The sequence below is a fragment of the Aphelocoma coerulescens genome (genome assembly GCF_041296385.1).
Source record: "Aphelocoma coerulescens isolate FSJ_1873_10779 chromosome Z unlocalized genomic scaffold, UR_Acoe_1.0 ChrZ, whole genome shotgun sequence".
Taxonomy (NCBI): Eukaryota; Metazoa; Chordata; class Aves; order Passeriformes; family Corvidae; genus Aphelocoma; species Aphelocoma coerulescens.
In genome coordinates this window covers 38,686,443-38,701,412 of record NW_027184085.1, presented here as the reverse complement: position 1 = coordinate 38,701,412, position 14,970 = coordinate 38,686,443, and the positions used below count along the sequence as shown (strand labels likewise).

At 37.6% G+C, this 14,970-nt stretch overlaps 1 protein-coding gene and 1 long non-coding RNA gene across 3 annotated transcripts in view; one reads left to right on the top strand and one right to left on the bottom strand.

Moving 5' to 3' along the window:
- Positions 1 to 14,970, bottom strand: part of DAPK1 (death associated protein kinase 1) — an 86,960-nt gene that overhangs the window by 10,488 nt on the left and 61,502 nt on the right. For both annotated transcript variants that reach the window (XM_069000732.1, XM_069000734.1), the window contains 7 exons: positions 14,243 to 14,341; positions 13,000 to 13,098; positions 11,408 to 11,605; positions 10,223 to 10,420; positions 6,825 to 6,923; positions 4,004 to 4,081; positions 1,744 to 1,966 (listed from right to left, as the gene is read on the bottom strand). In XM_069000732.1, coding sequence (XP_068856833.1) covers positions 1,744 to 1,966; positions 4,004 to 4,081; positions 6,825 to 6,923; positions 10,223 to 10,420; positions 11,408 to 11,605; positions 13,000 to 13,098; positions 14,243 to 14,341 — 994 coding nt within the window. The remainder of the gene's footprint in view (positions 1 to 1,743; positions 1,967 to 4,003; positions 4,082 to 6,824; positions 6,924 to 10,222; positions 10,421 to 11,407; positions 11,606 to 12,999; positions 13,099 to 14,242; positions 14,342 to 14,970) is intronic.
- LOC138102926 (uncharacterized) lies at positions 213 to 6,809 on the top strand. Its single transcript, XR_011147618.1, has 3 exons — positions 213 to 781; positions 3,048 to 3,121; positions 4,132 to 6,809. It is a non-coding gene; the product is annotated as an uncharacterized lncRNA (long non-coding RNA).

Below are 14,970 nucleotides of genomic sequence, written 5' to 3'. Positions count from 1 at the left end.
TCTAATATTTGGGTTTTACAATACAAAGATATTACCTGTTAGCTGTAAAATTATAGTTTCATGTTTGATCTCCTAATGTAATATTTTAAATCTTTGGGCTCTTGTAAATAAATATTTGGTGAATTCGCACACCTATTTTTACAGAATTTAAACAAACACATGAACAAACAAATCATGTCATCAAGTATAGATCAAATTGTGCTGATTTAAATATTTATCTGATTATGTCACTCAACCCATAACATAATTTACAAGCTATATAATGATTTACATCCCAAAAGAACATATACTGAAAGAAGCAAAAACCAAACCTCCAAATGTTAACACCATAGTAGCTTTGTATGTATAGGACTGCACAACTTTCTGGCTTTATATCTAGGTAAGCCCTTTTCAAGGGCATGCTTCAAATTCGCCTTTATTTCTACACTGATTTGCCAATGTGACTGGCAGTCTTTCTGATTTCATGATGGTGTGAGCACATAACACCTCTCCTTTGGTTCTGTTACAAACTATCACAAAAAAATCTTTCTTCAGTCAAAACCTTCCTGTACTGCCTCCAGGAACTGATATTCCTTGAGTGACTTATCCCCCTTTGTATGATGCAGTAAATTAAGATAAATAAATCAAGAACTTTTAATTAGTTAATTTAATCAAGTTCTTCTTTCTGTTGTCACAGATGTGAGGCCCTTGTGTTAAGTAAACATCAAATGCAATAACAGTCTCTGTGGCATGGATCTTGCCTTGCCCAAGCCACTCTGTGAATGCTCTACAGCTTCCTCAGGTGAGTAGAGTGAAAGCAGAGATGAAAACTACTACTAGCACTGTTCTAACATTACTTTAAAATTATGAACAAAATCCAAACCTGCAAGTATTATCCAAAAGGCGCTTTTTTTTAAAAAAGGCAAGCTTGGCCCCATCTAAAACTTACACAGTAAGACCACTTCTAAACATCAATTTAAACTTGAGCTCCTCAACATGCTTAGCTTGTGTACATTGTGTAGGCTCCCAGCATTAGAAAAGGGACCTGGACAAACAGTTCACTGATCTTTCCACTGTACCCCTGTGGGTCCTTCCAAAAGTGGGCACATGCTCAGGTGTAAACCTAACTAGCTTCTCCACACCTCCACAAGCTCTTCCCACTTTGTACACGCCAACTGGTTCTACATGAGCAATCTATTCCCTAATATTTGCAAACATTTACTTCAGTTTAGAAAGCTTTCATTTATTTTCACCTTGTTTGGAGACAATGTTAGACACCTCTAACTGGGCTAATTCATCCTGTACCTTAAGGAAAGGCACTCCAAGGCATCAGAAACAGCTCTGAATCCTGTTATTACTTCAAAATCACATAAAGATGCAGCAACTGTTTCAATTTTGCAGTGTTTACTGAAGTTCCTCCAGCAAAAAAGAAACTACTAATGACACTGATGTTTGCAGCCTAGGACTTTTTGTGAAAAATAAAAAGCAGTGTTTACAAGTCCTGTCCTCCACTCTGCAAGTTCACTTATGCAGCATGTAAGCAAACAAAACCTTATCTACTCATATATTCTTCACACTTGCTGGTCCTCTTCCTCTAGGTACAAGCCTATGCACAGAGAAGTCAATCCCTCTCCCCTTTTCTTTTGTTTCTTACATGCTAAGGCTGTCCCATCTTTTGCAGTGCAGCCAAAAGCTTTTTCTTAGGAGCTTAGAGATTAAGAGGAAACTCTTTTCTCATACGAACATTATGGCTCAAAACCATACCTGAAGGTTTGGAAGACAAAGGGGATGGGGGGAATCTGCTTGAGTTTGTGGAGGAGAGCCTAGGCCTACGTCTTCGGAAAAAGCTTCGTAACAGGCCACACTTCAGAGACTCCACAAGGGTGGTTTTCCCAGCGCCAGAGTGTCCAAACAACTTCAGTTTGATCCGGGGCTGTGGATTCTGTGTGTGTCTCAACTGCTGGATAAAAAGCCCCCGGTGCGTATCCTAAAATTCAACATGAAGAAGAAATCACAACATGTGGCAGGGAACTTCTGCCTCCCAACACATTCAACATGGGGTTTAGATACACTTTCTTGCCAGACTGGTGTTCATCATGCAAGCCATCAGTTACTGGACTGGCAGACAGGATGGTTTTGTGCTCACTCTCAGGAGCCACCTCGATATTTCATGAAAATTGCACGTCTTCAGGCTCAACATCAGTGATGGAATCAGAATGGAATTCTTCTGACCCCCAGTGGAGAGGGCAAAGGCATCAAAACTAGCCTCTTTCAGTACCCATTCTCCTAACCCATCAGTCTCAGAAGGTTAACCAATATACATACGCTTACAGAGTATACATGCAGCACTGAAGAATTTTGCTGTGACACCTATCACCTGAGCAATACAACAATTCAGAGTGCATTTCTTTACATAAACTTTTCCTGTGCTTTTCATGTTTGGGTGAATTTTAAGGAAACAAGGAGAAAGCAGAAAAGTGGGAGAGCAAAGTAACTAGTAGAGTCATCTTCCCTTTCTTCATTTCCCCATTTGGAGCTGAGAGAGAGGCTCTGTTGTTCTACATTTGCACCTAATTTACACATAGGATGAGCCCCTGAATTATAAGCATGCAGCAACTGAGCTGAGAAGTTTGACAGAAACAGTTGTGCATACAATTTAGTTCCTTCCTCACCAGCAAGCATTTATTTAGTAACACTGCTCTGTTACAGCTAATACTGAATCCTCCACAAGAGCCACTATGATAGTAGGTTCTTCATCTGTCTGTATTAGAGGCAAAATACTTCACAAGCATCAAAAATAAGTGTAAGGTATGTTCTGTACTAGATTATACTGACCATTTTAAGTAGTACTAGAGTATTTTCAGTGGTTAGATATAATTTTAAAATTTCAATTGATCAGATTCTCTGTCTCAAAGTATAGTCTAATGAAGTTTATGATCACCATGCATTTTCCCCACATATATAGAGACAGACCTTCAACAATGTATATTCCACTATCAAGAAGTGAATTACAGTTTACTAATATTTCTTTCAAAATACATCTATCTGACCTTCTTCTTTTGTTCTAGGTCAATTTGTATTATTTTCATATTTACATGATGACTAAATCACAAATTTACCTGCCTGCATGCAGACACAAGAGGTAAGAGTTTGGTGTGGGGATGCAACTATGCAAAATGGAGCCTATTATGACAAACATTTACAAAAGCTGTCATTGTAAAGGATGTCTGAACTTTACACTTTCCCACATCTTCACACATATGTAGTTTACAATCCTAGAAAGTGTAGATTTGTTGGCAGGCCTAAAGGACATGATTCTACTTCCATCTTGGCAATACATGGTGTGCACCATCTTCTACTAGCAACAGAAATGGTAATTTATTTCAGTTTCTCCAATCATAGACACAACATTATAATTGTAACAGGATTATTTTAATTGGTCTGGCTCTTGCCTGTAATCTCCAGGCAAGTAGCCACTCAACCTTCCCAGCATGAGTGATGCTGCCTATCTGACTAATCAGTGTGTATCAGATGTGTCAGACACATCGCCTCACAACAAGCCCAGGTCAGCTTTTTGTTCTAGTTGGCAACACATTTGGATATACTGAAACTGCAGAATTAAAAGATGACATTGAGAACTTATGCAACTTTTCCATACGGTATTAACATTTTCATAAGGGGCACAAACCCCCCATTCTTCATAACCTTAATCTAAGTGAAATGGTGATGGTGAGGAAATAAGTCATCTTGGGGGATGTGCTAATTCTTAATAGGTTTTTTTTTACTAAACACCTTAGATGTTTTGCTAGGCACTGTCAGAGACTGATAGATATAAATCAGTGGTGCAGACTAGCTTAGCCAGCTTCTTTAATATGTACATATTTGCTTTAATTGCTGGCATAGTTTAAAATTAAAAATATAAAAAGGAAAAAGAAAAAAAATACACCATTGCAGTAAGGAATTTTGCATCAGCTTTTAGAATAGCTTTGATGAAAACCACAGTTAAAATTCATGCATTCCCAACCTTTTTAAGTCTTGCAAGCAGACTGGCTACATGATCATGCTGCTCTGCTCTGGCGAGATCTTCTGCTGTTTTCCCATCCTGTTAAAACACAAATTATTAGCAGCAGTTCCTTCCTTTTTCTTTTACAGATGGGCATCTGGATGCCACTGTAGCAAGATACTTTGAATTCAGAGTCTGAGAGCAAAATCAACACTGGTCCCCCTGAATTCAATTTCTCTTCTCACCAATTAGAGGATGATAGTGATTTCTAGATATTGTCCACTGAATAGATTTAAAAGTTCACAAAGAAGGGACACATCAGCATATTGACTCACATGAATAGCAAGTGAGTGGTTGTTTACCAATGGATAAAGACTGACGGTGGTATATCAGCCACTGGAAGATACCAGAAAGCAAGAAATTTGTAAGGGATGCAGTTTAAATTGCATCAGCAAGTTTAAAAGGAGAAGGAAAGCTGCCTTCAGCATTATGGTCTTGTCATTTAGTTATCTATGTTTTACAGATCAGCAGTTTAATATTAAAAACACTAAAAGAAAAATTGCCCACTACTTTGACTCTTACAGCTACATTATGCTATTGTATTGTTTTAAATTTTGGTAAGAGGTAACTAATTAAGGAGTACTTAGCTTATTTCACTATCTCAGATAAGAGAATTAGAAAATACACCCACAAGCAAAATAGCAAGTTATTTTCCTATTCAAGCTTTCCTGAAAAGTACAGAGTATCTACACACTGGTATAGTAATATGTAAGCAAAACTGACATATGAAAAGGGCTTGGTTACAGGATCCATGAAAGTGTATTTTACACCTACTGGTAATATTTCATCAAAATTGCTGACTGGCTCCCTATGTTGCATATCAGAAAGCCTGCAAGAACTGATCCTGAGTTCAAGTGGCATTTGCAAGTATCTACATCCAAAATTTTTACTCTATCTGACAATTTTAAAGTTGGTTTAGAAACTTCCATGAGGAGAATCCAACAACATGGTGCCAGTTAGCATGTAAGCACAACAGATTTTTTGGGGCAATTTTCAAACATTTGAAATGATTGTATACTCCAGGAGTGGAAGGTTTTCTAAGGTCACTTAACACCATCCATGCAATCAAATTAAAATTCAAACTAGTCATAAAATGGGCTTTATCCCAAAAAGGAAGCAAGGACTTCATAATACAGCCCAGTTACTTAATGGGGTTGGAAAAGTTAGCTCCTCAGAAATGCCCAGTGAAAGAAGAAAAAGGCAATTAATTCTACTGCACTGGCTCAGAAAGAGCTGTTAATAAAGTTTTCAGAACAGTTTAATATCCCTCTAGCAAACCAATGCAAAACTGAAATATTAAAATCACAACATGCAAGTTCCTCTGGTCCCCTCCTCCTTTTTCCTTGTCTCTGCCACCACACTGTTGGAATAATGGATGGTTCCATATATTCAGTCTACTACTCCTGCTAGATTTAGTATCAGCACTATTTATTTTGCTATGTCCTTCAAACTGACCTAAACTAAAGAGACAAAATGTACCTTTATCTTGGAAGGACAGTGTCCACATGGGCAATTATACCAACACAGCTGTCTTGACATAAATGAAGAGCAACAGCTCAAGAATTCCCCCATCACCCTTTCATTTTATCTTATCTCTACAGTACATAGTAGTGCAAGTACATATACACAGTGGGATGTAACAAACAAACAAAAAAGACAAAAAACAGGCGACAAAGGAAATCTGTAGAGCATCCTACCGAGTCCACTGCATGCACATTTCATTATTATTAATAGGGGACATGGTAATATACAATCCAATAGCTATCAAAAAGTAATTAGGTACTAAACTTGTTTAAGCCACAACTCCAAGTTTATTGGCATTCTCCTGCTACGTAAGATCTGTGCTTAAAAGAAAAAACTGCAGTGCTAAATCTGAGGAAAACAACAAAATTTTGTATTTTCTACCAAATGGGTAAAGCGAATGATACAGAAGTTTTCTCCTTTTTCCTCTCCATTTCAGCCATCTCAGGAATAATTGCTTAGGGAAAGAACTCTGAAAATTGAGGACTCAACTAAAATCTAATACAACATGTCTTCCTCATACAGAGCAGTAAGTTATTTCTAAGCAGAATACATTGGTTACAGTGAGTAGCAATGTAAAACGATCCATTGGATCTGAATATAGAACATGGTTAGTTTGTTCAAAACACATGTAATTGTGTGTATGATGTCTATAATTTATCATGTGTATGACGAAGGACACTTCAGTCCTGCTGTGGATATGTCATTAGGAGGATGCTTCTCACCTTACTGAGAATGAAAATGCCTTCAGTGTTACTAACTGGAAGCAGTGGTGCTGGCTGATCTGACATGAATGATTTAGTTTACAAGGATATTCACACGCTAGTTCACTCATCCATGCAACCACACATCTCCCACCATAAAACCAGAAATTTTTAACCCCTTAAATGCAAGAAAAATATTTAAGATACATACAATGTATTTGGACATTTCTCAAATGTGATGTGAAATGATGTAAATCTTAATGACAGTGACTCATTGTGCTTATAGAAAACATAATGATACAAGTAATTCTTAGGTGAAGAAATTATTAGGTTAGATGAAGTGGTAGCTGTACTGTACCGTAATCAGCTCCAAATTCAGTTGCAAGAAGGGAACGTGTAGACAAGAGAGATATAACAAATACCACTCCCATAGTATAACATGCAACAGCCTTTTTTTTCTAATTTCAAAACATAATGTCCTTTTCCTACACCTGTCTCTGAGTTTGTTTTCTACTATCATGCATAAAAGAAGAAGAACAGCATCTCTCAATACTTACAGAGGTTAATGCTTCTACATTGGCACCGGTAAGACACAGGAACCGGACAATGTCAAGAATGCCATTGTTTGCTGCCAGGTGTAAAGGTGTTCTTCCATACTAACATGAGGAAAGAAGTGTCATTACATTAGTCAAAGAACTTCACTTCAAATTTTATGACTAATAATCAAACTTATTACATAATTATACATACTGATACACAGAAAAGGTTTTGCAAAAATGTGAATACCATATGCAGCTAGCAAGAATTTCTCTTGCTTCTTTCCTCTCCCATGAGATACTTTTCTCTCTCACATAGTAGCAGAGTTCTATAAGCTATGAACACCTGCGATCTTGCAAAGCCTTGTTTATGGTACAGTAGAAAATATTTTGACAATGGATGTTTTAGGATTTTAGCCAATCACCCCAAGGGGTGGCTGATCCTTTGACCAATTAGACTATGAAGAAAAAAGTCTATAAAAGAGTTGTAAAGTAATTAAATAAATCAATCTTGCTGCACAATTCCTGCCTGCTGGATCTCTCTTCTCCTCCCTACCACTGAGGGACACTGTGATACAAAAACTGCAAGAAAAAGTACTTTTGATAGCAGCTTAAGCACAACTGCTGAAAGTGCAATTAAAAACAAAGGCTAGATGACTATTTAAAAAATGGGGAAACAATTTTATAGCCAAATCCTTCACAACTGTGGAGGAATCCTTTAGAGTTTTTTTGGCTGTATTTGAGAATGTCTTTTTAATTCCAGAAAATTTAATTGCCTTTTTACTTAATTAAATATGAACAACACTAATTCCTTAACCTTTAGAACTCTGGGTTCTATTTCAATCCAAGTACTACTGAAGATTACATATCTGCAGTCTTCCCCTTTCATCCAAAGAAATAAAAGGAATGAATGAAAGAAGTCAGCATGAAGTAATATATTTTTTCAGTGAAGAGGGAAGGGCTGTACAGTATTGCTTTCCCAATTTTTTCTTTTTTCCATGAGTCTCTTCACTGACAACAGGTCCTCATGACATCCTCTTCTGTTTTCATGTTCGGAGCTACTGTTTAAAAAATCACAATTTAGTCTCTGCTGGTATTATCTCTGCTACTATTACTTCACATTTTTATGCTTTCAATACTGTTCTTCCTGTCTACAGTCAGAAACAAACTCATAAAACTACTTCTTGAAAGAGCATTTGAGAGCAAAGCCAACTAAATTTCTGACAACTGGAAGCTGAAAAGATGTTCAAGCTTCTCCAAACCCAACACCTCAACTCAAGTAGCATCCTGCTTGTATTACAAACATTGTGGCCAGCAGGTCCAGGGCAGTGATTGTCCCCCTGTACTCGGCACTGGTGAGGCCACACCTCCAGTTTTTGGCTCCTCATGACAAGAAGGACATTGAGGTGCTGAAGCATGGCCAGAAAAAGGTAATGGAGCTGGTGAAGGGTCTGGAGCACAAATCCTATCAGGAGCAGCTGAGGGAGCTGGGGTTGTTTAGCCTGGAGAAAAGGAGGCTTGGGAGAGGCCTTGTCAATCTCTACAACTGCCTAAAAGGAGGGTGTAGTGAGCTGGGGGCTGGTTTCTTCTGCCATGAAACAAGTGATAGGACTACAGGAAATGGCCTCAAGTTGTGCCAGAGGAGATTTAGATTGGATGTCAGAAAAAATTTCTTCACAAAAAGGGTTGTCAAGCACTGGAATGGGCTGCTCAAGGAAGTGGTGGAGTGACCATTTCTGGACGTATTTAAGTCATATAGATGTGGCACTTAGGGACATGGTTTAGTGGTAGACTTCACAGTGCTAGGTGAATGGCTGGACTCTGATATTATAGTTATTTTTCAACCTAAATGCTTCTGTGATTCTATAATTCTAAATAAATGCATGTGATGTTCTACTGCACTGACTCTGTGAAAGAAACAAACAGTGCCTTCAATTAGTATTACATGTATGTGGAACAAAGCCAGATGTTTGGACAAAGGACAGAAGTTAATTTTGTTAATGCTCTGTTAATACAGGGTTTGCTTCTGAAGATGAGAGGTAGAAATTAAGATTCTCTATTTGCTAACACTAAAGGTCACCATTCAAATAAAGGGCACTCTAAAAACTTCCGCAGGATACATTACTCCTAAAAGATTAACAAAATAGTAACTACAACCACAGCTTCTGTAACCATGTTCCCACAGCCACTGAACACTTGAAGGCTGATTATTTTTTCTACAGCATGCTGGTGGTGATCCCAGTTCAGCATTCTCCATTAGGAAAGAGGATGACAGCCTCGTAGTCCATTAACTCTGCTAAAATGTGCTCTTATCTTTGGATCTGGATTTCATTGCCTGGTCAATCAGATTTAAAATGAGAGGCAGAGGAGCTCATTGTTTTAATTTTTTTCATTTGACAGCTGATGATTTTATTGTTGAAACCAAAAGTGATTGCACTGGACAATCCTCATGCCAAAAAGCATGATCATTTTCTTTACCTGACTAATACAATGTAAGTGCTTTGGTAATAAATAGAAGTGCTAACTAGCAAAGTATTATTGCTAGAATATGTACTTTTCCAGAAAAAAACATGAAGAAGCTAAAATACCTGAATCAAATAAATTGCAGATAGTGATATAAAGATTCCTATAAGTAACTTTCAAACTTTGTAGCATATATAAAACTTAAATAGGGCAGAGGACGACAGTCAGAGCTAAATATCAAGCCCTAAGCACCACAGTCTGTAGCAGAGTTCAGTGGCTGATCTTGATGTATTCAAACTATCCAAAGGAAGTTTCCTGAAACAGCTCACTTTTCTCTTAAAGATCTTTAGGAGAAAAGCCATAAGCCCGTAGGGCATTATGTTTAGTTATCCCATACACTGCAGCATGAGCACAACAGAAGCAAAAAAAAGGCACTAGTGTCTCGAAATTAAGGGACAGGTAATGAAATATTCTTTTTGGAAAGTGCTTACACCAACTACAGATTGTTTGCATTTTTAGCTGCCAATAATCATTGCAATCAACATTTTTAGAGTTACAACATTGTAGCAGAAAATGTACCAGTCTTCAATTCTGTGTATAACATATGAATTAATGTTACATATGAAATCAAAGCCAGCTGCAATGCATTTCGTCTGTTCTTTTGCACCTAGATGTAATCTGCATAAAGCAAAGCTATATGACTAGGGAAGAAGGTTGGCAAAATATACTGTGGTAATTCATCTGGGTTCTTCCTTCATATATCTTTAATAATCTATTCAACTGAAACGAACTTTGGTAAACCTGTGAGGTGAGTAACTTAATATTTTGCTTTTGGCCACTTTAAGAGATAGAAGAATCGAGGAAAAGACTTTTTCATATTAGAGAATTTGAAAAGGTCATCTAATGCAACAGGTGAGCTAATAAACAACGTAGTTCAGCATCCATATTCCATTTACCTTATTAGTGACATCCAAACTACAACTTGCTTCACAGAGAGCCATCACAATAGGCACATTCCCATCTTTGCAGGCCACATGTAAGGGAGTGTTGCCATGTCTGTCTTGGAAATCTACAAAACATCCTTGACTGATGAGAGTTTTAACTACTTCTATTTGACATCTTCTTACAGCAAGGTGCAGGGCTATATGACCATCCTGAAATCAAAAGACAGCTTGTAAGTGAGATCAAATAATGCAAAAAATCAAAACATGTAGCAAAGTCACAATCATCTCAAGTAACAGGGTGCATCTCCTTGCTTCAAGAATCACAATAGTTTTTAATTTGAAGGTGGAGGTAGGGAGATGCACCGTATCTGTCAAAACAAAGAATCCATGAGAGGAAAGCAAATTTCTATTAAGCCACTGGTCTTTTCAGTGGAACAGATGAAATACAAATACACATTCTCTTCTAACAGCTTTCCTAGGAGGCAGGACAGTGATCAACTGTAACAACCAGCTGAATAGTGCAAACTCTAGTGTTTACTAGACAGAAGTTAGTTATGCAAAAGTCATGCAATCTGCTTTGTGATCAGTAACTTTAAAGATAGAGCTTTCTCTCTGTGGAACAACTTAAAGAGACAATGTAACTGGAAAAAACAATTTAATTATTTTAGAAAACCTTTTTTCTGAACTTACTTTGATAATTATTTTGTTAATATTAGCAATAAAGGTAGTGAAAAGGCCAGCCACACCAAAAATACAAGCAATGGAATTCTAAATTTATTTATTTGGATTACATCATGAAAGACAAAAAATGATTCTGAATCAACTAGAGTCATATTTTTAAATAGTTCTTATTGGAAATGGGTATGATTTATCCAACCCATAGGAATCAAAGACCAACAGCAAATCCATCTTTTTCTCTGAAGTTAACAGCTTGTTGCAAATTACAGAACCTGATGTTCCTGCCATTTTTCACAGAGTGTTACTCATGAGATGATAACTGATAAGAAAATAATGGATCAGCAAAAACCCAATCATGGAATAATAATCATCAGTAGACATCTTTAAAGACTATTGCAGCCATCAATGGGCTCTGTGCAAACTGCTATGAAAATTTGCATTGTGGAAACAATGCTGACTTGCAGCACTCAAATGAAGCAATTGAGAGATACGTCCCTGTGGTCTCCGGACATAACTAACCTTGTCTGTTGCATGAAGATCAGCCCTGTGTTCTGCCAAGCATTCCACAATATCGTGGTAACCCCTAGCAGATGCCGTCAGGAGTGGGGTCTCCCCTTCTTTGTTTTTAATGTTCACATTGCAGCCTGCTTCACAGAGTGCTTTGGCAACAGAGTAGTAGCCGTGCCAAGCAGCGCAATGCAGTGGGGTTTCTTCTTCCTATTGACATAGAAAATCAAAAAACAGTACTGAACCAAACTCAAGGAAGAACAATTCCCCAACTTAAAAAGACAAAAAGATGGTATGGAAAAAAAAAAAAAAAAGACAGTCTACTAAGTAAGTCCTATAAAAAGATGTTGTAATTTCTAATGCTGACATTCTAAAAGCAAGAATAACTTCAGCTGACATACAAGTGGTTATGGTGCCTTGTATGTCAGAAATCCTACTTTAAATCTATCTGTGCTCCCGAGGCTAACTGTCTTGGTTCTCTCACTTGAAAACAGACCCTTGTTCACAAACAACTTCTATATCCTGTGTGCTGAGACTAATCCAGTGTTTAAAACAGATTGATCACCACAGAGATGCAAATCCCACTAGACTTGCAATTTGAGGCAGGTCACTCTGCTTACCGTGTTCAGAAGCATATCCCAGTGTTCTAGGAATGAAGGTACTCAGAAACCTGAGTCCTTTTAAGACACATTACAACAAGCCTTTGAAACTGTTTGCATTAGGAGTTCAGTTGCGACTGAAGTACTAATTTGCTTTTTGCTTGAACCCAGGAAACTTCAAAACATTCAACTTCAATTCACTGTATGTCAGAGCAGTTATGTGGAACACCAATAAAAACCTCAAATGTTTCATAAAAACATGCTGAAAGTAGCCCACTGAAAAAGCAGAGAGAATTAAAACCCACTACAGAACCAGCTCTGTCAAATTCTAAGAAATAGGATATCCTTTCTGTACCTGGCAAATATCAAAGAGGAGAGAATTGAGGCTGATAGTAGCAGAGTACTTGGACAGTATTCACAGTTTCTGTAAAAATCTGAGTGTAAAGCAATAGACAAAGAGCATGTTCTGTCCTCCCTCAGACTAGGGCTGCTCAAACAATAAAAAGGAAGTCCTAGAGGATGCAGCACTTGGGGAGGCTTGTGGAACTCGCATACAGAGTCAAATAATGGATTTTCTTTTTCTATTAAGCCTTTTCTTCCTTGTTTTTTTACAAGAGTTCAGACCTTTAAAGAAACCCTCCTGAGACCTCTCATTTTCAAAAATGAGTCCTTGACACTGCAGAAAAGTTCTATCACTGCTAAAACCAAGCAGAATTCAAGGCAAAAACTAATAAAAATCTTTAGCTGAACTCGCAGAGCACACAGCACCACCCACAGCGTCATGGAGTTGTTTCTCCATCTTTAAGCTTTCATTTTTGAGAGAACCTGTGTTTTATAGCACAGGTTGGTTCTCGCGGTTTTTCACAGTCTATCTGTTACGAGCTATCAAAACTTCCGTAATTCTCTTTTGCAAACATGCTAGAAGCTAAAGGCGAGGCTTGAAGTTCTGACCGCTTAAATAAAGCCTTATTTGTTGAAAAAATGCAGACAGTGCTCATGACTCACCTTGTCTTGAAAGTTTGGATTGGAGCCAATGCTACAGAGAAACTGAACCACATCCACATGCCCATACCGAGCTGCCACGTGGAGAGCGGTCTCCCCGGACTGCAATTACAGGAGAATATGCCGATGTAATGTGTCATCCCCTGATATACACTGCCTGTACACCATGTACAGCCTGAATGCCCTGAATCCTGCACAGGATACTCCTCCCTCTCCATAGCCCAGCCACACAGCTCCGTCAGCAGAGCTTACAAACTGGTTGTACGTGACAGACACACCACCACCTGGCAGGTAGGTTATTTCTTCAAAGGCTTTCTCTTTCCAGAACTTATTTTCCTGCTTTATTTGTTCCAGATCACAGCCAAAATGGGATTTCTGAGCAATATGAGGAGGAAGCTGTGTGTGCATTGTGTTGAAACAGATGACCCATTTCTATTCATAACAGTTCCATACGCACCCCTCCCCGCCCTATATATTCAAGTATGAAGAGCTGGCCTAACACCTTTGTGGTTTTGGCACATTTTGGTTACTATGTCTAACTATTTGCAACACTTTCTGCTTTGAAATTACATAAAGCAGAAACGGTATTTTTATTAAAGGAGTAATCTCTTACCTCGTAGCCTTATCAGGAGTCAAACAACAATTTTTCTACTGTACCTTGCCTTGCATTAGTTCCCTCAACAAAGCAAACTGTGTTTCACAGGTATAATTGCTTCTGTACTGGAGCTTTGGCTAGTATAAAATCATTGCTACAGTATAAAAATTTAACAGCAACTAGTTTCTAGGGCATACGTTGCTCAAATAACATTGCTGAAGACAAGGTAAGTGCTCATCAGCTATAAATTGTTGGGCTTCCTTATACTCAACTTAATAACAGTCAAATTTACTTGTCAGACGAATGTGATTTTCAATCAAGAGGAATGAAAAACCAAATCACGATTTCATCCTGAGTTCCAATGAGAAATCAAGTCTTCAAGTGAAAATTAATTTAGATTTGTACTTCCCCACCTACCCACCATGTACTCACCACATTTAACATGCACACTTGGCTAACATTTGTCAAGAAAATAATCAGTACATCCAGCTACTTCAAAGCTCTACTATCACGGCCCTATGTGTCAACTTAGAAAACCACACTAAAAAAGCCAGTCAAATTTTGGAATTATGGCACAGCTGAAAATCTCTCTTTGCTAAGATAAAGTTATAGGAAAAGGCCCTCTGTGTGAAAAAGGAGTTATTTTCTTACCTTATCCTTAATATCCAAAGGACATTCATTATCACTGAGAAATTTCAGTGTTTCTACATGACCATGTCGTGAAGCCCAATAGATTGCATTAGATCCAGCCTGTCAAAAATACTTAATTTCAGATGTTATTGACCAAGTTAAAATCCTGATTCTAGATTTTCAGCTGAGGTATACGTGCACTTAACTGTACACAGACACACTGAAAAGGTACTCAAACTTATATGAACACTTAAAAAAAAATTTCAAATTGGTTCAACAACCCCACATACCAACAGTGACAACAAAAACCTCTCTATGCAAGGATGATTAACAGGATTAGTAACTCTTTGCAAGAATAATCCTCTTCTCCCTTGTTAGGGAGTTCTTTGGAAAGAAAAGTCATGAGATAAAAACCTTTCTTCTGCTTACTTTACCATATATTAGATGGAGAAGCAGACAGTTCTTCAAGCTTGTTATAAATTAATTGTTACAGCACATTTGGAAAAAAAGCTTGTTGCAAAGCATATCCTCCATCAAATACGAATTTTAGTTGCAATATTCCCCATGGCTAAAATATTCATTTATCATTCTATATTAAATAAAGTTCACCATTGTGTTTTAGGGCAATCACTAATTTGAACTAATTGATGTGGTTTTGTAAGTGTGAACTACATTTTAAGATTAGTATCATTCAAATTATTTCAGCTAATAAAGTGATGAAAATCAGAGGATATGTATTAGTAACAAAG